The 24868-nt window shown below is 39.1% G+C and overlaps 2 protein-coding genes across 4 annotated transcripts; one reads left to right on the top strand and one right to left on the bottom strand.

The window, feature by feature from the left end:
- The first annotated feature begins 1143 nt into the window (after positions 1–1143).
- On the top strand, positions 1144–7212 carry dnajc25 (DnaJ (Hsp40) homolog, subfamily C, member 25). The gene is made up of 5 exons (XM_067484030.1): positions 1144–1624; positions 3557–3709; positions 5558–5928; positions 6044–6143; positions 6879–7212. The coding sequence occupies exons 1-5, from the start codon at positions 1274–1276 to the stop codon at positions 6999–7001; spliced, it is 1098 nt and encodes a 365-aa protein (XP_067340131.1). The 5' UTR covers positions 1144–1273; the 3' UTR covers positions 7002–7212.
- Positions 7213–10579: 3367 nt separating this feature from the next.
- On the bottom strand, positions 10580–24401 carry LOC137103563 (spindlin-1-like). Of its 3 annotated transcripts, none has more exons than XM_067484027.1 (8): positions 24247–24401; positions 18675–18772; positions 17693–17798; positions 16884–16932; positions 16587–16722; positions 16182–16299; positions 15819–16052; positions 10580–14903 (listed from the first exon to the last, which is right to left on the bottom strand). In XM_067484027.1, the coding sequence occupies exons 3-8, from the start codon at positions 17730–17732 to the stop codon at positions 14704–14706; spliced, it is 777 nt and encodes a 258-aa protein (XP_067340128.1). In that variant the 5' UTR covers positions 17733–17798; positions 18675–18772; positions 24247–24401; the 3' UTR covers positions 10580–14703. The 3 variants fall into 3 exon arrangements, with proteins under 3 accessions (XP_067340128.1, XP_067340130.1, XP_067340129.1); XM_067484029.1 differs by having other exon boundaries at positions 18717–18772; XM_067484028.1 differs by lacking the exon at positions 18675–18772 and having other exon boundaries at positions 24247–24400.
- Between the last annotated feature and the right edge of the window lie 467 nt (positions 24402–24868).

The raw sequence follows: 24868 nt of genomic DNA, 5'->3' as shown, positions 1-24868 counted from the left end.
GAACTGTGACTGTACTGTTGCTGAACACAAAAGTCACGAAGTCAAAACCTACAAAAACAGCCTTTCTCCTACAACTTCGCACCTCTGAATATGAAGTGTTCAGAGAGCCAAGGAAATGATCCTGTGATCAGCCAGTGACCAGCTTTAGGTACTAAATACTATTTGCAGATAAAGATTCTTGATACAACATTAATTAATAAATAATGATGCTTTATGTCAGTTCATAAATTAGCAAAAAGCAGCTCAAAAATCGCAGCTATACTGTTTTTATTCCACATCCAGTTGCTACGTAACTTTGGCTCTTATTTTTCATTAATTACCATTTCTGTTTTTTGCCATCATTTTCAGCTTTGAGAGTTTGTCAAATAAAGCTCAATAAAACTTTGTCAACAGCATCACTGTTCATACTGTCACACTTTGTCCTTTTGTACTGTAATGCAGGTAGAGTCATGTCAGCTGGACTTTTCCTCTCAGTCGGAAGTTTACTGGGTATTTTAGTCATTTTTCATCAGACTAATGAGTGTACAACAGTTGTTTTGAAGGAAAACACTCCATGTTGCTAAGATATTAGTAACTTTGTGTTTATTTTTCAAGGATTAAACTTTTACTCAAAAACGTACTGTAAATTTTTGATCAACATTTCAACAAATGAAGTATCTCTTGATTTGATTGGGTTGGAAGTTGTGCTGATGGTTTCTTATCTATTTGTTTTTTTGACATAAGAATTTTATTTCTTATTCATAGAGCCAGTTTTACATTTTGTCAGAGCATGTGGGCTGTGTTTTGGTATTTGGCGACACTCTGTGGTGGGCAAAGCAATTTAACCAAATCTTACACTGATACTACAATAAAATAAATACACTTAAAAAAATCACTATTTATCTTCTGCGGCTATGGTCATGGTGATGGGCCAGCTACAGCCCATTGGCAATGACTTACATTTAATTTGTCTTTATACTGTTTTGTTGGATTAAATGTAGAACATAAAAACACCATGAACAAATAGATTAGTTGTTAATAAGATAATAAAAATAAAGATAAGATAAATAATACTTTTTCCACAATCTACTAAATTTCATATTTCAGTTTTTAATCAGTCTTGAAAGATAAAGAAATCACAATAACTTAAGGAATATAGGCAGCGGCTTCTTCGTTGCTGACGTCCGCGATCCTTGATGCTGCGTCATCCTTCCGTTCGGCGCGTGCTGATGATGTGGCAGCGTGCGGCAGCACAGCCTGGGCTCCAAAGTTTGCAGCAGCAGGCAAAGCCAAGATGGCTACGTCCATGGTGCGGAGCCACGGTGTTGGCGCAGGGTTTGCCGGGTGTCTGCGGACGGTCAACCCTTGGTGGAGAGCTGCGGTCCTGCTGCTGGTGTCCGCGCCCTTTCTGCCGACGGTTACTGCCCTGGTGGAGGGCCTGTACTGCGGCACGGACGTCTGCTACGATGTGCTCGGCGTCACCCGGGAGGCCTCCAAGGCGGAGATCGCTCGGGCGTACCGGCAGCTAGCCCGCCTGTACCACCCGGACCGGTTCAGGACCGGAGAGCCCGGCTTGGAAGGAGAAACCCAGGAGTCCGCTCACAAGAAGTTCCTGCTCGTCGCGACCGCCTACGAGACGTTAAAGGTTCGTCTAAGCCGCATCTGTGTTAAGTTCTCTTTAAGATGCCTGAAAGTTAGCGACACTTCCATATGTCAACCAGCACAAGACTAAGAAGTACTTCTCCGATGTCTCCTTCATTAATAATGAGTTAAGTGTTCTTAGCCGAAAAATTACTAAAATGTAACGCAACATGTAGGAGCTGATATTGGTACCAACTTGTGTATCCCTGTTACTGATATTCAGTGATCAGCCATAACAACAACACAATAACACAAACAATAACTGGTTATTATAACGTCATGGAGACACGGTCACTCTGAGCAGGCTGCAGCTACGAAGCCCCGTTCGCAAGGACACACACTCAATACTCAAGTAAAAGTACAAGTATTGGCCTAGAAAATGTTCACTTTAAAGCTTTAATTAAACTTAAAACACTAAGCAGGCAATTTACATTTAACTTGAAGTACAAAAGTAAAAATAATCCACGGAGATGTATTTTTAACAACACTGATTATGGTAATTGTGGCAAAACATACAGTAACTAATAAAATTATAACACATTTTTGTAAACCACATGATATTTCGATATTGTGGCTGATCAGTGAATATTAGTAACAGGGATACACGGGATGATGCCTATATCAGTTATCACATGTTTGAAATTTCTATAATATTCCTAAAAAAAACTTTATTTTAAAATTTAAAAAACTGTATCTTGTCTAAATATCCCTAATAAGTCGACTTTCTTATCTTTCACACAGTACCTATCCTGCTGAAGTATGATGAAATATTTTTGTAATTGTTTTGAATAATGTTGGTATTCATTTTCATCATGAATAAAAATGCCTAATTTTATTGGGAGAAGATAAACACAGATACTGTAAGCCCACTGGAAATGACTTACATTTATAACACTTTAATATTTATAACACATCTCATTATTTACCAATCCAATAATGCACTGTCGGTTTTCTTTTTAAGAAACATTCTAATATAATTCTAACATTGTTAGTTTTTGTGTATGCATTTAGTGCTGTGCTTCCTGCTCATAAAATAATCTTTAAAAAGTGATTCCTTCCTTTTATTCTTATATTGTGATATTGACTATATAGTTACACGATCACATGCTTGAATATGTGCCGTCTCACATGAGACCACAAAGAAGAACAAGTGTGCTACAAGAGTTTGAGGAAGAGTTAATTCTTAAAAAAAAAACAAAAATCTTCCGCTGTCATTTGGAAATCATTAAACAGCAAATCAGATGTGAATCAGACATCCGTGTTCTGTAACTTGTGTCAGAAACCTGAACCAACAAGTGGTAGAAACGCATTAATTTTTTTCCTGCACCTCAAACAAATGCTGAAACAAATATAACAAGTGTGACATATGTTAGGTCAGCAAGTACAGCGCAAACCGCTTCAGTTCAGAAGGTTCTTGTCAGTGTCTTTATACGGTATGAAGAATATAATTTAGACAGTTTATGCAGGTATAATCTGCCTTGTTGTAATTGTTATAAAATTCTAATGCAACATAAAGTACATATTCCCCTTTAAATATACATTGAATATTTAAATGTATTTATTATAACATGAATTATTTAAGCCTTAGATTTGGTGGTTCAGAAAAGTCTTGCAGGGCTGGCACCTAGGATGACCAGTCAGCAGGTTCACTGCTGGGCTTTGTACAAAATTTCAACCCTTTTTTTTTTTTTTAAATCAAGCCCAAATTTAAAGCTGACGTCAACATTAAATGGCACATCTTTGTAGCTAATTTCACATCTGCTCTGGTTGCATATAGAGTCAAAGTGATCGCAGTCTGACACCTAACCAAAATAGTTGAGAACCTGACTGTTAACATTATTGCTCAACAACCCTTTTTTCCTCAACACTGAAAACACAGAAATATCCCAACAGAAACAACAAAAATAATTAAAAAATAATTCCTCCTCTTTTACAGGATGAGGACACTCGGCGGGACTATGACTACATGCTGGACCACCCTGAAGAGTATTACCAGCACTACTATGCCTACTACCGCCGACAGCTCACACCCAAAGTGGATGTCAGGATTGTAATCCTGGTCACTATTTGTGCCATTTCCATCTTCCAGGTACGACTGTAGCCTCCACCAGGTTATAAACTATCGACTAAATGTTAACTTTAACCCTTTAATTGTAACCGAACATCATAGTATTCATCATTAATAGAAGAAAACAAGCACAAACCCCGGTTTCTGTTCAGCACTGTAGCCAGGCTGACTAAGAGCCATAGTTCTGTTGAGCCTAGTTTTCCCTTAACTCTGAGCTACAATGACTTCATGACTTTCTTTATGAATAAAATTGTAGCTATTAGAGAAAGAATTCACCAGATTCTCCACCCAAATATTACAGATAGAGCTTCATGTACAGCAGTGCTAGAGTCATCGATAAGGCCCCACTCCCTGTTATACTGCTTTTTACCCATAGATCTCGCTGAGCTAACTTCAATTATTACCTCATCTAAACCAACAACCTGTCTGCTAGACCCTATTCCAACTAAGCTGCTCAAGGAAGCTTTACCCTTAATAGATACATTCATATTAGATATCATCAATCTATCTTTAGAAACAGACTATGTACCACAGGCCTATAAGGGAGCTGTAATTAAACCACTACTTAAAAAACCCTGTCTGGACCCAGGTGTTTTAGCCAATTACAGACCAATATCTAATCTCCCCTTTATTTCTAAAATCCTTTAAAAAGTAGTTTAAAGTAATTATGTGACCACCTTCATAGGAATATATTGTATGAAGACTTTCAGTCAGGATTTAGATTTCATCATAGTACAGAAACAGCACTGGTAAAAGTCACCAACGATCTTCTCATGGCCTCAGATAATGGACTCTTCTCTATACTTGTTCTGTTAGATCTCAGTGCTGCATTCGATACCATTGATCATAACATTTTATTACAGAGACTGGAACATGAAATTGGGATTAAAGGATTAATACTTTTTACTTTATATGTCTCTGCATGTTATTATTAGAATACACTTCATAAATTTCCATTGCTATGCTGATGATACACATTTATATTTATGTATGGAACCAGATGAAAAAAAAATCAGCTTCAAGCCTACAAGACATAAATGCCTGGATGTCCCACAATTTCCTACTTCTAAACTCAGACAAAACTGAATTCATAATATTTGGGCCCAAAAATCTCAGAAATATGATGTCCAACCATATTGTTACTCTAGTGGCATAAGTCTGGCCTCCAGTATTACTGCAAGGAACCTTGGAGTTATTTTTGACCAAGATTTGTCCTTTACTTCACATATAAAACAAATCTCTAGACCAGGCTTCTTCCACCTATGGAACATTGCCAAAATTAGGAGCATCCTGTCTGCAAGTGATGCAAAGTCCCTTTCTGCAGGTGTCCCCGGCTTTGAGGCTGTGTGTTTTCCATTGTGGAGCTACTGGTCCTACCAACCTGCCCAATGTTTTGTTGTTGCTTTTGTTGCTCTTTTCTTTTCTCTCTTCACTTTGCACTCACCCCAACTGGTCGAGGCAGTTGGCCGCCCACCCTGAGCCTGGTTCTGCTGGAGGTTTCTTTCAATAAAGGGACTTTTTCCTCTCCACTGTTGCCTAGGGCTTGCTCAAAGGGGGGGACTGTTTCTCTATACATCTGTATAGTCTTGACTTTATTCTGTAAAGTGCCTTGAGTTACATTGTTGAGAATTGGCACTGTATAAATAAAGTTGAATTGAATTAAATAACCTTTATCTGGTAAATAACTAATTTTAGGTGCAAGCCTGGAGCTATTCCTCATTTCTCTTGCAGTTAGTAGCCATGCGACCAAAACCCACAATAAACAATAAATGGTTTGTTCAAACAGAGCTGCTAGTGTGGCCGTACAGTCTTAATCTTTAGATGAGATATGGATAAATATATTTTGAACCCCTTTTGTCTGTTCTCCAGTATTACAGCTGGCACAGCAGCTACAATGACGCCATCAACTACCTTGTGACGGTCCCCAAGTATCGAATCCAAGCCACGGAGATTGCCAAACAGCAGGGCCTCCTCAACCGTACCAAGGAGAAGGGAAAAAACCGCCGCACCAAAGAGGAGATCCGGGAGCAGGAGGAGGAAGTCATCCGTGATATCATCAAAAACAAGATCGACATTAAAGGAGGGTACCAGAAGCCCAATCTGTCAGACATCCTGCTGTGTCAGATCGTGCTCTTCCCTTACTACCTGACTAACTACGTGGCCTGGTACGTGTCCTGGGTTTACCGCTTCACCATCTGCAGGGAGGACTACGGAGACGAGGAGAAGCTCTATATCATCAGGTCGGTTCACATGGAAAGTGTCACTTAGATAAAGTATAACGGTGTCTACTTGAGTGAATGAGATTCATGGCGACGCCTTTCAAGCTATCACGCATCACTCTGTCTAAACTCTTAGGAGGTACATGAAGATGTCTCAGTCTCAGTTTGACAGTGTGGATGAAAACACTAAAAAGTCCTTCATGGAGAAAAGACTGTGGATCAAAGAAAACTATGAGGTGTGTGACTTTTACTTGTCTCTAAACATGTCCTCCATCTCTGTCCTTTGTCTGTTTTCATTTTTCCCTTTTTACTTTGCTCTGTCCTACAACCTACATTCACTTCAGATGTTACCAATATGTTTCTTTAAAGCCTTTTTTTACACATGCACCGGAACCCTGAAATTCTCCAGAGTTTATCCGGTGGTGGTGTATGTCAGAACGCAAATGTCCGAGTCAGTCGCTAACCAAATAATCCAGAGTTTATCCAGTGAGCCTTCTAGTACAATGTCAGGATTATATGTTTGGCTGTGGAGTCTTAATTTTGTTAAGCCTCTAAGCTGATTTCTCCAGACATTGGCTGGAGTTCAGATGTGAAAGAAGCTTTAGTTTATCTTCATTTCTTTGTGCATCCATTTATTTACTATATCATAAACGTCAACTTTATTTATATAGCGCCAATTCATAACACCATCTCATCTCAAGCCACTTTACAGAATAAAGTCAAGACTATAAGAGAGAAAAGAAAAGAGAAACAAAAGCAGCAGCAAGACATCTTGCAGGGGACACCTGCAGAAAGAGACAGAGAGGTAGACAGAGGGAGAAGGACAACTATGGGAGCAGGTTTTAATATTTCAAATACTAAATCAGAAATGTCCTGAACGACGTAGTTTGTCCCCTAAGGCATTTTTCATTGAGCTGACCAGTTAACGTTACTTCCTGTGTCAGTCTCATCTGCTGTCACTTGCCTTTCAGGTGTACAGAAAGGAGCAGGAGGAGGAGATGAAGGTCAAGATGGCGACCGACCCAAGGATGAAAAGGTACCGCCGATGGATGAAGAATGAGGGGCCAGGCAGGCTGACCTTTATTGACGACTGACTGCTGCTAGTTTTGTTTGTAACATGTAAACCTGCCTCAGTGCCAACATACACCGACAATACACGCCGTGCTGTGTGGAGACAAACTTTACAGAATGACTACCTATGCCTGTTTATATAGGGAGAGATATTTTCATAGTAATAAGGCCTCATACAGAGAATGACTTGAGCTGGGGCTTCATATTTTTGAGTAAGTTTTTTTTTTTTTTTTTTTCCAAAACCATTAAAGTACATCTGATTTTTACTGAAGTTTACTTATTCAGACATTTTTTGTTCTGTAACGTTCATCTTCCCCCATCCTGCTGCTAAAAATGGATGAATGAATGAGTCTCTCTGTCCTGTTGGACAACTGATACAATCCATATGCTAGGTGGAACTAGCTTTACTGCCTGGTCAAACGAAGGCTGCCAGTTTGACACTGCAACAGCCAACAGTATTGTCAAATAATGCTTGGGTAAGGTGTCAGACCGCCACCTGCTCGGTCTGTGTGCTGCTTCAGCGCCTCAGCTAAATGTCTGGAATGTAAAATGAGTGAAGAGTATTTGCATTTATCACTTTTATAATTAAAAGCAGATTTCACAGGCAGAGAACGGATCCTCTTGTACACGTTCTTTCTCAGAGCCAGACAAGAAAATGATCCGTTTCAACTTTGTACATCCAGAATGTATTAGCCCATTTTTGCAGTAGCTGCATTAGAAGTATGAAAACACGCCTTCCAACAGCTCCAAAGCTGCCTGTCTCACATGCTTCATGCTGAGTATTTACAGGTTAGCATGTAGAAATGTAACAAAAAAGAGTGATCTGATGGCTGAGTGTTGGCTAACAAGATGCAGAAACAGGTGGTGAAGAGATGATATTCAACTTCTCATCTGACTCAGGGGAAGTTGACACAGTATGATCCTTTGCTACCATCTTCTCAAAATAACAGTTGTACAAAGAATAGAGAGCAAATTATATTTCTAATTAAGTGGTTTGTGCACAATAGATTTATGCTTAGGTTTAAACAGATGATTTTCTCTTTTCTGTCTCTTCTGACCTGTAATGTAGACGCTTATTTTTATTAGGAAAAAAGCAGAAGCAACAAGACGAGCACATTTCAGATGTTTGTCTTATTGTGTAAAATGGAAGCCAAAGCGTCACAGCTGCAATTATCTGTAAATTTTGCAACAGATGTTTATCACCCAGGGACTGTGGTTTCTGCTCTTTTTCATCAGAAGTTCAGGTGACCTTTTTAACATCATGTTAAAGAATTGGTTTTACCTAATTTTATTTATTGTTTCACATTGTACTTTTTTGTTTGTTTGTTTTGTCAAGGTGGCATTAAAGTTATAAAGTTATGTAATTGTAACAAGGACTTTAGTTATTCATTGAAACTGCAGACATAAGCTGGATCTCTATGATTTAGACCAAACCATTTATATGTGATGTGCATGTATCAAAGTACAAAGCTTTATACAGCAGCTATTTAGCCGGATACTTGAAGGTCAGTTGAAAAGCTTGCATTACATTTCTGGTCGACAAAAGAAATTTGTTTCCATTCCAATCTATTCAATTCAAGCATGTGATCCAACAGTCCTGCTCGAGCAGCTCTACAAGTTTTTGTCAAACTTTGACTGGATAGATGTGGTGTTTGTAAATGTCAATCAATTCCCCATATTTTAGAATATTATCAAACTAATATGCTACAAACGAGCATTTGTATTTTGTAACATTTATAGTTTAGTTGTTCTAATCAGTAGTTATTACCGACTTCAGAGGTAACCTGAAAATTCAGATGAAATTAAGTAAACAGCCAAACAACAAAGACAATAAATTAACGTTTTAAAGCCAATTAACAGAAGATGCATTTATGGCTTTATTGTCTTTGTTGCCAATGACTTGCAAGGCATTGGGTCTAACTTCTCATACTCCCTTGGTTTCAAGTTTACCTCTGAAATCTCTGTTTTATTTCTTTCATTGAACCTGCCAGCATGTGACATGACCTCAGGTCACAGGGTTCCAGGTTCAATTCCATTCATATATTCGTGCTTCATAAATACTTTCAAGGACTACGTGCACTTTTAATCCAAACCCCTACATGGGCTATGCAAAGTGTTAGAGTTACAGTGCCTCGAAAACGTATTCACCCCCCTTTGTCTTTTGCCTATTTTGTTACCTTACAACTTTGAATTGAAATGGATTTTTACTTGGCTTTGATGTAGTGGATCTACACAAAATAGTCCAAGTTGATAACCTAAAAAAAAATGGTGGGTGCATTTTTATTCACCCCCTTTGCTAAGAAGTTCCTAAGTAAGTTCTTGTGCTACCAATTACCTTAAGAAGTCACGTTATTTGTTGAATTAATCCACCTGTCTGCAGTCTAAGTGTCACATCATCTCAGTATACGTACATACCTGCTCTGAAAAGCCCCAAAAGGCAGCATCAAGCAAGCTGCACGATTTCTCCAAACAGCTCTCCAAAAGTTTAAATCAGGGGGTGTTCACAAAGAATATCCCAACTTTGAATATCCCACAGGGTCAGTGGTTCGATCGAAGTGTCCCTGGGCAAGACACTGAACCCCCAAAAGCCCAATTCTCATCCCCAGCTGTGCAGTGCCGGTCCAAGCCCCGTAGAAATTGGGGAGGGTTGCGTCAGGAAGGGCCTGTTTCAGTCTGCCCGAGAGTTAAGACTGAGAAGGAGGTTCACCTTCTACCCTGAGAAGAAAAACACTGCTAAAGCTCAGTGAGACATGCCCAAAGAGACTTGCAGCTGATATTGTTGCAAAACGTGGCTCTACTAAGTATTAACTTCAAGGGGGTCAATAGTTATGCACACCAACGTTTTTTTTCTTATTTTTTGTTTGCTTCAGAATAAAAATTATTTCGCATTTTAAAGTTGTAAGCATGTGGTATAAAATCAAATGTAAATTATTTGCAAACCCATTAGAATTTCAGGTTGTAAGGTTTACAAAATAAGAAAAAGGCAAGTGGGGGTGAATACTTTCCGTGCGTCAAGGAGGTGAACTGTTATTTGGCTTTTGTCTCAGGCTTCAGAAAAAGAGACTTTGTAAGAATGTGACACCTCTCACTGACAATTAGTGAATGGAGAGGAAATCTGACAAACTTGCGTGTTTCTTTTAAGTTATTTCTAAAACACAATTGTGGTTCTGGTGTCTCTTTTATTAGGATTTGTAAATTCAGTACGTGTTATTGGCTATTGAGCAGATAAAACAAGATTTTGGGCTTTTGGAAATTCTGATAATTTAATCTTTTTCCACCAAAAGTGATATTTGGTGGCAAATGGACTTGGTTGACCTGTGAGAATACCAGGTATTAAACCTCTGTGAAGCTACAGGAACTTAAGTAAGTTTACAATAGCTACTCCCTAAAAATACCTCCAAAAAAATACCATGACCTTGTTTTTTTTTTTTTTTTTTAACTATTTCACAGGGTGCAGATGAACACTAGCACAGTGACATCTGGTGGCTACTAAATATTTCTCAGTTTTGTCTGTTTACTCTCATGTAATAGAAGAAGTACTGCTGTACTCAGACGTCAAATATGAACCGTGGTGCAAAGAAATCAAAGCAGCCGTGTCATATTCCGGTAACAATAAAAATTATTCACATACATTTTTAAAACATACAAAAACAAACAATACAAGGCAGAAGGATGATAGAAGGCCCAAGTCATTCCAACATTAATAATAATCATCTGTTTACATTTTAATAGCAAAGTGAAGTGACTGAACTGGACAAAACTTGCTCTAAATCAATGCATTGTTTCATTTACTAATTCAAATAGTGCCTGTTGATGATCACAATCAAACTCCTCTTTAGTAATAAAAATGATAAACAAGTGCAGAAACCCATAGATTTCTGGAGAGGCTTTTTTTTTTTTAAATACTTTTTTTTTAGTGCTGTTATTATTAGAGCTTTAATCTGCCCCAGCAACTAGCTACATAACAGGAAGCACACAGACTGAAGGAATTAGATACACAACTGTGTCCTGCATCGATTCAGCAGCACCATCTGAATAGCTGAAGACATATTTCATGGCTTAACAGCCCTTTAATATATTTTTTAATTCTGTGTCTAACTGTTATTGTGAGGACTATGACAGTAAAGTAGCTTAAAATGTCCAACCCTAACAACAAGAACGACTAGCAATTATCCCATAATTAAACAAGAAGCTCTCAAAGTGCTGTCCTGTTTGACTTTCTTTTACTCTTAAGGATTCGTTTCTATTCTGAAAAGTTATCTGGTTGACAGAAAACTGAAAGCAGCAACTCTGGGATATCAATCACTGCATGATTCTGACCTTAAAGTAAACTGACATTTTAAATAAATCCATATCCTCAAACTACATGCGCTGACCCATACAGGACAAGAGTTTATGAAAAGCCTACAGTCTCCAGTAAATCCAAATAAAATAGAACGTACATTTGTGAAAAAGCCTTGATTTGTTATGAATTTTTTCATAAACTAAACTCAACATTTCTTCAGACGGCTAGAAAATCATCCAATCCAAACAACAGGTCCACAACTGGAACACTTCCACTTATAATGGCAACCAAGAGATGGTGATTGTAATTCACAGGCTTCCAAAGTTTATTGTCTCAATTCCCAGTGAGACTAAGAACTAGTGCTACAGACTTTTTCGTGTCAGTTCTGGTGACTATAAACATCCGACACACTCAGGAACTATTTGAGGAATATTCCCATTTCTTCCTCCATGACGTAAGGTGCATTAAACCAGCTTCTTAAGTCCTTTCCTTTCCAAGAATAGTGACAATTAGAATCGTTTGCTGTGTTTGAAGTCCAAACGGAGGAAGAGGAAACACAGATCAGCGTGTTTGTCCGTAACAAACCATTTAACATTAAAAACAAACTGCCAATGACAGAAAGGGCTTTGGCCAAGTTTCAGTTTTGTTTCTCAGTTCTTTTACTCCCTTACTGATGAATTAGATAACACAACAACACAAGACCAAAGGCTTTAGTGAAATCACAAGAAAGCTGTCCGATCGGCTTGAACATCAAACAACTTCACGACAGGAAGGGAGTTTTGGCAATGATTAAAGCAAAAAGAACACAAGTTTATAGCTGCAAATGTGTCCAGGTGAGGATGTGCTTAGCCTCTTCATCGTTGCTCAGCTGAAACTGGTGAAACGAAGCCTGTGCAAACAGAACACTACGAAGCTGTCTGTCTTGTTTTTCCTGTACAAGCACAACAGAATGCCACTTCATGAGCCAATTAAATAAAAAGGGGGAAAAAAATTTGTTGCTCCTCAGAGGTTGCCCAGTGTGTGTATGTGTGTGTATGTGTGTTTTAGATTTAGAAAGCTTTTCATTCTCTACTTTCTAGTGAAACTGGGATTATTTGCTGCTTGACATATGGATATTAGTTGCATGGATGTCCATATCCACCAGGTGGGGAAAAAAAATAAGGAATAGCATATATAATATTACTGTCAATATTTACAATATTTTTTAAGAGTCCTACGTAAATTTTGAATATCGGTATCATTTTATAATAGACCCATCTTGGCCCAAATGAAGCAGATCAAAATCTAGTCCTTTTACAGAAGGGCTCCACAGCACTCGGTCAAAATTAGAGCGTGTGAATGTGAAAAATAGTTGGAGCCTATCAGCGAGTGACTCCGAGTTGGGACACGGATGTTGGCAAAATTCATGGGTTCACTAAAGTCTGACACTATTTATCATAAGCAAAGAGCGGTGTACAAAACATTTAGCACACAATAATACCTGGTGGGCACCTAACACTATCACATTAAAACGGTTTTGGTGCCTTTCTGTGCCTGTCTATGTGCTAGTAACATCATTAGTTACTAAAGTGCCTAAAATAAACTTAAGGGGAGGATGCATCATTTGGCAGAGCTGATGTCAAACCTGCTGAGACAGGGGAACCATGACTTTGACATGACAGAGGGAATCTGTGACCCAGCATTCAGTGATCCCCATTTAAAACATCATTTCATTACCACAGAGCTCATATCCCAAAATACTATAATACTATAATAATAAGTTTTAGACAAATCCATCCATCTCTTATCTAAACTGCTGATCTTTTTCAAGCTCTGAGGGGAGCTGAAACCAGCTGAAACATAGAGACATACACAGGCAGACAAGCTCTCACACTATGGGCAGCAATTAACTTGCATGTCTTTGGATTGTGGGAGGAAAGTGGAGTAGCCAGTGGACAACATGGATTTCAGACAAATCCTAACAAGGAAATGTTGGGTTTATAGTTCGATGAAGCACTGGTGATGCTAAACACTCATCAGAATAAACATAAGACATAAAATATTTTATAATCACTGATCTTGTGAAATATGCATCTTGAAAAAAATTAGGTTTTAAATGTTAGACGTCATGTTACTTCTGTCACCATACCAGTTTGCCAGATAATGCCCCCTCCTCTTAAATGGTAAATGTTCTGCCCTTATATAACACTTTTCTACCTATTGGCAGCCGAAGCACTTTACACTGCTTGTTATTCACCCATTCACACTCACAATCACACACACAGATGGGGGAGCTGCTATGGAGCTGCCCAACACTCACTGGGAGCAACTAAGCTGGACACTTTGACATGTGACCGGAGGAGCTGGGTACCAAACTGCAGGATTGGTGGACGACTGCTCTACCTTCCTGCACCACGGTCACCCTCTTAAGGCAAAGAACAAATGATGATACCAGCACACAAAGGCAGGCAAATCAAGGCATAAAACACCTAGACTGCATCATGGATCGCAACAACTTCTCCCCTCTGTGCAAGAAATACGTTCTCATGTGCACCAGATTTAATCACAGCTATTATTTGCCCATGCGCCTTTAGGGCCTCCATATTTATGAGATTTATTTGGTCAAGCTTATTTAAATAATGACATATTAAGAAAAGTCTTTGAACTTGGATATCTAGGATACTGTCTTCTCCATGGGTTTAGAACTTATTACTCATCCGTTGGACTTATGATTATGGATTTCTTGTTTTTCTGTTTTCTAGATTCTTTTTTTTTTCTTCAACCTTTTTCTGCTAGAAAAGGGGCCTCGATAGAATCATGTCAGTCCTTACTGAATGTGATGGATGACAAAGATTCAGAATTCATCCACGACACTAAGCTGTATTGATTTTTCTTGTCTTAAACAGCCCTTTGAACAAACACTCTTCTTTTAATTACAATTTGTGTATCTGGTCCACCTTCTTTTACTCCTACTTTTTGAAGCACCTTCCACCAACAAGCTCCACAATTTGACGAGCCAGTTGATTTTTCTGTGGCCTTATTAGACAGCTGATGTAAGAGGACGCAGTAACTCCAGAATTTCCATAGCCAAAAGCATTTTTTTAGATGTCTTTCTTTTTATCAGATAGCTATTAAGGGATTTGTAAGGGGTATGTGAAAAAAAGTTTAGAATATTGTCATAGGATATGTCATAAGACATAAAACCACCAGCAATTTGTTTCTTCCATTTTAGGAGTATAAGATGACCATAGTTGAGAAGCTTGAACTTTTCCAAGCTTATTCTCCAGAAGTATATATTCTTTTCTTCCATAGCAACAATTCTTTTGTCAAGTTTTTCAGTTTTATCTTTGATGGTCAGAAGGACAAAAGCTGGATCAAATGCTTCAGATGTTTGAACAATTTGCAACAATGCTGCAATTTGTTCCTGTCTTGGGGGACGGGCTCTGGACATTTGCAACCGATTACGAAGTTTTGACCAGGTCATAGACATAAATGAGGAAGTCGTCGTCGAACTTGATGAAGTAGACAGAGGGTTTGGCCTCCACCTGGTGGATGACCATGCCCGTTCGCTTTCCACCGTCCTCTTTGGCATACTCGACCTGTTTACCCACCAGGCTGTCCACCACCTCGCCAGGTTCCCTCTCTGTTGGGACAGTGTCATCTACAGAGACATGGAGAGAGACACATTTATTAAAAAATTCAAAACTAAAATCTCTCATTTACCAATGTCAGACTCTTTTCAAAAGGTCCAAATTGCGCTCAGGTGCCGTTTGTTTGCTTGAATTATTCTTGAGATTGATTTTAAAATCTTAATTTGATTCTACCTGTGCCAGACTGAATGGTTTGGACATAGTTTAGAAAAGGCACAGATGTATAAATACAGTTAAAGCTCCCAGAACTCACTCTGCAAACTCCAACAATGGAATTCTCTGTTGACCTATGTGACAAAAATCTGGCAAGACATGGATGAAGACAAGGTTATTAAACTATTTCTAAAGATCTGATCAAAACAACCAGGAGTCTTGGCCGTCCGGCTAAACCGATTAACCAGACCAGGAGCTCCTTGGCTCGGGAGATGACAAGCAACTAACCAAATGGTCAGTTTAGCAGAGCGGCAGAAACTGGAGATGGGGAAAAGGAAGACCACCCATCTCACTAACATTCTATCAATCCGGGCTTTATGTTAAACTAGGAACTGTTTGGTCTGATGGCGAAAAAAAGTCTCCGGGCAAAACTCCAAGCACCATCTCTTCTTAGGAGCCACTTTCATCCAATCTGAATGGAATAAACGGCCCATGTCCAGGTGTGTGAGAACTTAATCAACCATATTCAAAGGGGCTTCTATTATCATATTTATTTATTATCGTAACGTATTTATGGCTATCTGAGTCAATGGTTATTTTATATTTATAATCCAATCTCCAAAATAAAAAGTGTGCAAAAAGTGAAAGATTTTGTATATTAAATAAAACATCCAGACATTATGCAAATGCTAAAGACATTTAAAAGGAGCCGGTCGGTTCAGGTGTGTTTCTCTTTAAAATCTCTACCTGTTGATTAAAGTAACTTCACTCACTGGAGTCAGGCATGATGCGGAGGTCTCCTTCTTTATAATCATCCAACAGCTGGTACATGTAGAGAACAGGGTCTTTCTCATAGGTGATGTAGAACCAGGTGGTCATGATGGGAGCACGGGCCAACACCATGCCCCTCCACTCCTCCTTCGGACCCTCCTCTGTCTCAAACATATGCTCGACCGCTTTACCAATCATAGTGTCTGCCAAGTTGACGTCTGCCAGACGGGATTTAGCTGTACAGATAAATATTCTAATTATGACAGAAGTCACTTCCTCAAGAAGAACGATTAAACAGTAGCCTGTAACTAACATGGTACATGTTATGCTGTGAATGCAAAGTCACTTTCTGGGTTCAGTCTTACCCAGTCTGTCAGGAAGCACCTCCAGCCCCTGAACCCTCTCATCTTTATGGAGCTCCAGACCATAAACACAGTCAAAACCATCATACTTTATCAGATAGAGAGATGGGTTGACTGGCACCTGGTGGAAGAATATACAACTGATCCACATATTCTTTAGGGATTTGCAACAATAATATGCAAATATATTTGATGGAAGCAGAAAATGGTGCAGTAGTGAAGATACAGAGTTCACAGTGTACATGTAAGCAGACAGACGGAGGCCCAGATGGTAAAAATGGACTGCAGCTAACGTGGGAGAATGATCGTTGAGATGTGAAGCTTCAAGCAACTTCTGTGGTTGACTGAACTAGTGCAAGGCCAAGTTGATCCTTCTTTCAATCAGGGATTCTTCAACTTTTTGATTACCTGGTCGAGCACTGTTCCTTTCCAGACCACATGTCCTCCTCCTTCCTTCCAGACATGTTGGATCCTGCAGCCGACAATGTTGCGTCGAGGCTGAGACAAAACTTTGGTGGTCGGGCCCAGGCTGCTCTTATGTTTCCTTTACGGCGACATGAAACAACATGGTCATCATAATCTGCTTTGAAGTTGTGTTGGTTCTTTAGATTTTGCACATTATATTTCATATGATCTTATAAGTCCAATTATTTTGCCCAGAAAAAAAAAAAACAAAAACAAAAGCTGCAAAGCATCCTAACTCACTTATGGGGATTCTTTTTCTTCATCATGTTTGCAGAAACACCTGCATGCCCTGAAGAAAAAATTCAAATTACAGCACATTTATCAAACACTGTACAAATGACTTAGTTCTACTAAGATTAATGTGAAGGTGGTGTTGTCTGTTCTAGTTTATTAATTACAGATCCTAGAGATCCAATATTCCCATTGGCTATTTTTCAAACGGTCGGTTTAAAAACTCTTACACTCGCAACTCCAAACTCTTACAAACTACATATACATCATAAATATGTCCATCCTACTTTGTAAGGATAGTAGTATTTGCATTCTTGAATTCGAAAGTGTGATCTTTATTTTTCTATATCCTGTACAATATTGTACCAGTGGTTTTAAAGGCATGTATCCAGCTTTACAGGACCTGTCACTGATTTTAGTTCTTTTTTGTCTACAAAATCAAATCGCAGGGACATGAATCTTGCTCATCATTGCTCGTGCATCATGATAATATGTATAATTCGTTCCTAATGGTGCTGGAAGGCTGAAGTAAAGGTCTCAAGAGACGGGAATACAGTTAATGATCTGGCTCGTTCACTGAATAATATGAGTGTTGCAGTGTTCAGTTTGCATCAAAGTATACTGAGCAGGAATTGGTGTGAGCTGAGCACAGCAAAACAGGCCACGAGGAGACAATGTTGCTATATGAAAATATTCAAGAAAAATCAGGATGCTAGGTCAGTAGTTGTGCAATAAAAAGAGAATGCAATGATTTGCAAGTCATGTTTTTGTCAGATTGTTTTACGACCAAAATCCATGGGGTTGACCTCTGCTCTGACCTGTATCAGCTGTGTCTCTGTGTCCCGGAGTGCTCTTCATTCATCTGGAGGCAGGGGGGCAGCCAGGCTGTCCGGCCACACAGCTATAACACAAACCAGTCCAGGGCTGAAACAAAAGTAGGAGGGACACATGTCGTCTACTGTGAGGAATATTTAAATACATCCCAGCAACAAACACCAGCTGAAACCTGTCCCATGGATGCATACTCCTTAGTGACATCTACATGTACATGTGTTTAACAACGATCATCCTTTTGTGTTCGTACATGTCTGCATTTCCTCAACAATGTTTCTAGTAGCACGTACTGTACCTCAAAGTGACGGCGGTGAGGTGACTTATCCAGGTACTTTTTGAGTTTACACCAGGATTTTTGTTAACACAAAGCTTGTTCACTTTTAGCCAGAGTAGATCACCACTTACCTTTTGGTGCAAAGTTAACCGGCTGCAGAACAGTGTTGATGCGTTTACACTCACTGATTTCATCACCAATATGTAGAATAACATGAATAGATTTACCTCATCAGTCACTAACTCCTTTGTTCTCTTTCCTCTCCCCTTTAATGGGTTATACTTTTTTAGCATTTAGGATTTTTCTTATGTGCATTGCATCACATATTTAAAATACCATTAGGAATAAAATACATTCTCCAGTGCAACTCGGCTTTTCAAATGGGCTTCATTTAACCCTAAGATTATGAATAATGTGATGTAAATGTGAGTCAACAAAGTAATTGGCCCTCATCACCACTAGTTCTTTGACATTGACTTGATGGTTCACGGCTTTTAGCTGATGATTTATAGAAAAGTGCCAGTTTGCTAAAGCTCTTTATCTATAGTCTTAAGCAGATGCTTCACAGTGCTGTAGTGGGGCTTCCACTAACAATACAGTCTTGTTTAAATTGATTTAGTGATTAACGTATTAATTACATATTTATTAATAATATGGGAAGAGAGATTTTCGAGCAACTACACAGGTTTTACCCAGTTTTCAGTGTTCAGGAATGGTATTGAGAAGGTCAGTACTTCTCTGGGTTTTCAAGATTCAGGCTTCCCATCAGCGGGCAAAACCAGGATCCAACCTAAGACGATAAAACACAAATCATCAAAACCATGAGATAATTGATCCAGAAACAAAGGGTCAAAAACAAAATAAATTTCCAGTGACTGAAAACAGTGCGGTAAAATTCTGGATTTGTAGTTAAATCGCCCAATCTGTGACAACCTGTCACCGTTAAGATTCATTCCTCAGTCACGTACCAACAACTGAGCTGATATGCCACTGAGCTGTGGTTGAAGGCTTGTATTTAGGCCTTGGATTGATTTTTGTGGTTGTAAGCAGCAGGGGGTCACTCGCTCACTCGCTGCTTCTGGCTCATTACCAGTCTGCTTTGACATTGAGGGTGTCACTGAAGGCTCCTGATTTTTGATTCTGAAGAAGGAGAAATCCTTCTTTCTTATGCACTGAGCTCTGTCATAGGCTGCATTATTCACTAGCAGAAATCAGAGCCTTCTTGTTTTACTTAGTTATCCTAACAGCACTTTCAGGGTTAAATATCTTGCTCAAGGGCTCACTGGAAGGCAGCAGGGCTGAATGGTAAAAACGTCCAGCCCCTCTTACTATACTATTTGACCTTATATAGAGAGAGTATAAAGAGTATTGCTGAAGATGCCTTAACCCGGCCTTGCAATAGCAGGCTACAAAAACTATATTTAAATATCGTTATTAGCCACTCCAATAATCTGTAACTTTTACCTCAACATCTATATCCCTCTCTCTGTGTACAAACAGGTGGACATAGTATGTGATGGACACGTGTTAGGCTCATTACTGACAATCGGCCACTGCAAAACTAACACCCTTACAGTTGCTCTTGACATTTGTAAATAGACGGCAAAAATGAAAATGAAAAAATGAAAATAAAATGACGGCAGGAGGGAAGGTTTGGGTATGTACAGTAGGGGAATGTCCATAAGTTACCAATGTCAATGTCACAAATTTGCTTAATGATACCTACCAATGCTTTACTAATCTCAAACAATTGTCTAAGAAAATACGAATATCATAACAGTAAGATCTGTAGGGTTGCCAGGTTTGCATGTTCTCTGCCAAACAACCAAATTTCCCACAGATATTGAACATAGCATGATTGTAGTCAGGACTGGACCTGTAAAAGCCTGGTGATGCATTGTAGGTCCCAGCCATTGTTACTTGGACCCACTTTTATCTTATGACCTAAGTGTTTGCTGCTTTTGCTTCATATTGCAGTCAAAAATTACAATCCCTCCATTAATATTCCCCAGATCAACTTTTAAATAAATTATCTCGTCTAAAACCTGCACATAAATAACCTTTGCCATAAAAAATTCAAAATCCAACTAAACGTTGATTGGTGGAGGGGTGACATCCAGAGCATCAGTTCAGCCCACAGTGGATCAGCCTTCAAAAGGTTTCATATCCTAAACATGAGACATCAATTATTGATCAGCGGAGTCTGTGATGAAAGCCTGGAGTGTATTATTTATCTGCAGGCAGATACTGTCTACTTAAGAGTTTTAACTATACAGATCTTCCAACCTGTGTTTAACAAAAAGGCAAAGTAGGAAAATTACGAGTCAAAAAGAATCTATGAAAACAAGTACAAGTCGAGGTTTGTAGGGAAATATTGTTCTCTTTACAAATCATACCAGAAATATCCTCAACCCACAACCTTGAAGACAAACTCCAGAGAACCATTGTTTTTATTTTATTTTATGGATGACTGGGAGTTTACCAGGCTAACACAAAAGATTGCATAGAAGACATTTCTCAACAAATTACATTTGAAAATTTCAAACCCTACACAGCAAACTACCATTGGAAATGTAATGGATCATTTCTCATCTACTCTAGGTTGGATGGAAAACCAAAAGGATCAAACATTGTATATCGCTGACTACACAGACCTAAAAACACATCAAGCAAAATTCACTGATTCCCATGCGTTTCTTTTTTGGAATATCTATCTATCTATCAAAATATATTAATCTATTTGTATGTGCTATCAATTTGATTTAGTATTTACTGTACAGAATTGCCTGTTTTTATTTTCTGCAATATGTTTTCTTTTGATGGCATTTCTGCCTGTAAACCTGGGGTGATGTGGAGCTGTTTCTGAAGCCATCTACTCAAAAAAAGTAAATACAAATCAATACAAAATGTTATTTGCAACAACTTTAATAAGAGGTTCAATTTGCAATAACTCATCCTTTCGAGGGTTTGTGGCACAAACAGACTTTCCACTTACTGCTAGTTACCTGCAGAGGAAACTGACCAACCAGAACCACTAGAGAGACGTTTTGCAGGGTTTGGCTGCAGCTGTTGGTGATTTCCCTCCCGTTGCTCTAAGCAACACATGATTAGTCATCAGTTGTCATGAGCAGCAAGGCAGTGCTGGGCAGGAACAACTCCACGTCATCCTGTCCAACATATAGCTTTAACATATGCAAACCTGAGAGGTGCTCAAACTATAAGCTAAAGTACACTTTTTTTTTTTTGCACACGTACAGACATACACACTGTAACACTAATGGCTCTGCACTAAAAATATATATGAAACCCTGAATGTTTCAGTGCCTCCATCAAAACATCTGGATTATATCAAATTGCAGCACTGCCCTCACTGTGAAGACATTTAGACCTCAGCTCCGCAGACCAGAACAATAAAGCTAAAACCTCTAGAAAGACTAGCTCTAGTACTTCGACACTGCATTTGACAGAAACATTTTCTTTACTTTAAGTTTTTGTATTTGAAAAAGAAAATGTTTAAGCATGTTAGTACAAATAGGTTCCAAAACATATCTGAATAAGGCAACAGTTGTCTGTACAGTTCGTCCCATCTAGGGTGGGGACAGTGGTGGACTAAATGTTAGAAAAATGTACTCATGACTAGAAGGTTTCTGGTTTAGTTCCAGGAGTGAAAGGATAACATTTGTGTGGGACAAGTGAAAAAGCAGCATTTGTTTCCTCCATCACTAGTTGCCTCTTTTCACATTCATTCTGTTAAGAGGATGATCTGCTCAGGGCAGATGTTTACCTGTATCCCTGACCTTGCATCCAACTACTACCAACTGGCTGCTCTAGATGTGATTTAGCTGAATGAATGTGATGTGTTTAGTGTTTTATATTTAATTAGTTTATCACTACTCTGTAGAGATTTCTTTTCACTCAGACATGAAAACATTCTTTTTCTGTTGAGCAGCATAAAAAAAAAAGGCAAAAAGCATTCTGACACTAAATTCATGACAACCCAATAATTTTCCTGACGCCGATGGAATTGGTTTTGCTTTTTTCTTTCGCATTTCTTTCTTGTGTTGCACTGCATTGCTGCTACGTCTTAACCATGAATTCTTTTTTTATCCGTTGGCTCAGTGGTAGGGCATTGGGTTGGGATGCAGAAAGTCGCAGGTTCAAATACCACGCCACCAGGTGTGGCCCCGCCCAGCCACGAAGGGTCAGACTGGTGCTGGTCCTGAGCCAGGAAAAAAGCCAATTCAACATGCGGAACGTGTTCTGCTGTGGCAACCCCTGAAGGGACAAGCCGTTCCTTTCTTTGCTGACAGAGCAGCAACTATTCATAAAAATCATCTATCTAGTCATCAGGGGTTTAAACAAAAGAAACCACTGACAAAAACGTTTCCCTGTGATCGATTGATTCAAAATCAATAGTGTTTCTGATAAATGCAGAAATCAATGCAAAAGATAATATAGAAATATGCAAGTGTATCAATATTTTTTCCGCACCGCTAAGTCGTTCGTTTCAGGTTCGTGTGACGAGAGACATGCTCGGAGCAAACCAACTTTAGCAATGAGCAATTATCACATTCCAGATTATAAACCACAAAACATCTTTAGTCAATGTCCACGTTCCAGCTCAGCATGACCATTTCCATGCTGAACTGTGATGCAGCTCAAATATGACAAAAATCACTTAGAGGAGGGGGAGAGTCTTTGGGGACTGCTACAACTGGCAGGTCACGCACTGCACGAAGAAGCAGCTGCAACTTTCAGCTTCCAGCTTCCAAAGCTACTTTTGCTAAGAATAGCAAAACAAACTAAGTAACCAATACTAAAAAGCAGAAAACAGAAAAACTGTCCTTTGCTTGTCCTTCAGTCACAGTCATCAGTCACCATGTGACCTTGCACATGGAAGAGGAGTCTCAAGAGAGGGTTGGAAACTTAGCAATGGCATCTTCAAGAATAGGTGTTTCAAGACATTTCAAAAAAGGCTAGTCGGGCACATCAATCAGTCACTCTCATTTTTCATCCTGAGAATTACATTATAGTAAAGCTGCTCTGCCAGGGCTCTTAAAAAAAGCATCGAAGTTGATGTATTCCAGATGTTTACAACGCTGTGTTCACCGCAAACACAACTCGCTTCTTTCCCATTGTTCTTTGGTAGAAGGACATTAAAAAACTATCGAGGGAGATCAAATGTCTGTATTGTAATTCGGATGAGCAGAGATTTTACAGAATCTGTGGGTGCAGATTGTGTCCTCCAGATGTGGCACGACAGATGTGCTGCACATGTGTTGATTTTTACAAACTACAACAAAAATGACAAAACACACAACAAAAACCAGTCTGTGGAAATGGTTTGCTACTCTAAATCTTTGCTCAGTGGGAGACGAGCATCAGTGCGTTGGCAGGTGGGTTGTAGTTTTACGTGCAGGATCCGTCTCCAGCTGACCTTTAAATTGGTTTTGCTCCCAGACCAGTGGAGCATCCCATTCAACTTTCAATAACTCTAGCAAACCACTGAACAGCTGCACTTGCTCTAGGACTTTAAAGACTGCTTCTGGATGAACAATAAAATGCAGACAATGTATCTGTGATAGGTTGTGCCAAGTGAAAAAATAAATGTTTTTAAAATCTTTTTTGCCTAAAGTTACAGCTGTTTGAAGGCAATGTTTATTTGATTTTCTTCCCTCTGCTCTGAAGTCATCAAATAAGGTTGCTAGTTCAACCACAGCTTAGCTTCCAGGCTTGATAAAGAATAATAAATAATAATAATAATAATAATAATAATAATAATAATAATAATAATAATAATAATAATAATAATACCCTCAGAATCACCTACTGCACTGGTAGCAACCAAGCAGCTTCTGCAGGGGCAGTGTCAGCCATGTTGATCGCTTTTTAAAATAAAATGTTATTCACTATTAATTACAGCTCCAGATCAGGTGAAAGGGGGGCGAACAGGGGCCTCGGACAAGCGCACAGCGGAGGGACTGTCCAACACCATCGCTAGGGAAAGGCACAAACATGCCAGACAGAAAGACAGGAGCAGGCTGGGTTAGGTATCTGGCTGTCTACTGCTGCTTCCCCCGCCCCCTCCCCCGCCAGACCAAACGTCGGCGGGAGAACGCAATTGACAAAACGAGCGCTCAGTGTGTGTTGCTTTTTTTTTTTGTTTTTTGTTTTTTGTTTTGTTTTGTTTTTTGGTTGGCAGTTTACCTGCGGGCGGACTAGCTATCTAGCTAACACACAGCTGCATGTTGGATTGTGTCTTACCGTTATTGTTTTTTAAAGTGGAGGTCGTAGGGGAGTGCGGCGGGTTTTCTCGCCTCCTGCTGTCTGTCCACAGAGCCCGTTTCGACTTCACAGGAACCAGCACAGACTCCACGGCCATCTCACCACGGAAAGTGAAGCCAGACACGATGACGCTTTAGACGTCCGCTCAGGCACTTCACAATAAAAGTCTTCTAGCCAATGAGCTGACGCTACGTTCCATTTTAAAATGTATGACATAAACAAAAAATATATTATTGTGTTAGAATTAATGAGTTCAGTGTTGTTAGTTTTTAATGAATATTTAAAAACTCGATTATTTTCCCCCCAAAAAATATATAGGGTCAGGGTCTAGGCCTATGTCATTAAAATCCCTTAATGCATTTGGATAATTATGGGAGAGTTTTTAAGAGAATATCATTGAGAATATACATTATTTTGTTTAGTCAACATTTAGTTAATAGTAAAACAAAACAATTTCACATAGTTAAGCCCCATTGTTTGCCAGCTCAATATTATGGCAGATTATAAATTATTCAGCAAATTTAGACCATGCATGTAACCATCCTGCCCTGAGGTAATATGAGTTAGAAAAAAGGAGTTATAAGAACAAATAAGAATATTA

Source organism: Channa argus, chromosome 18, assembly GCF_033026475.1.
Source record: "Channa argus isolate prfri chromosome 18, Channa argus male v1.0, whole genome shotgun sequence".
NCBI classification, from domain to species: domain Eukaryota; kingdom Metazoa; phylum Chordata; class Actinopteri; order Anabantiformes; family Channidae; genus Channa; species Channa argus.
The sequence above is the reverse complement of the archived record's forward strand: the minus strand, read 5'-3'. Positions and strand labels throughout refer to the sequence as shown.

What these genes read in the sequence shown, in the direction of transcription:
- dnajc25 (XM_067484030.1), top strand. Translation starts at nt 1,274, where the DNA reads ATGGCTACGTCCATGGTGCGGAGCCACGGTGTTGGCGCAGGGTTTGCC. An exon ending in GTGCCATTTCCATCTTCCAG is followed by an intron (nt 3,710 to 5,557) that starts GTACGACTGTAG and finishes TCTGTTCTCCAG; the next exon opens with TATTACAGCTGGCACAGCAG. An exon ending in GAGAAGCTCTATATCATCAG is followed by an intron (nt 5,929 to 6,043) that starts GTCGGTTCACAT and finishes CTAAACTCTTAG; the next exon opens with GAGGTACATGAAGATGTCTC.
- LOC137103563 (XM_067484027.1), bottom strand. Translation starts at nt 17,732, where the DNA reads ATGAAGAGCACTCCGGGACACAGAGACACAGCTGATACAG. An exon ending in CAGAGACACAGCTGATACAG is followed by an intron (nt 16,933 to 17,692) that starts GTCAGAGCAGAG and finishes TTTTTTCTTCAG; the next exon opens with GGCATGCAGGTGTTTCTGCA. An exon ending in AAGGAACAGTGCTCGACCAG is followed by an intron (nt 16,300 to 16,586) that starts GTAATCAAAAAG and finishes TTCTTCCACCAG; the next exon opens with GTGCCAGTCAACCCATCTCT.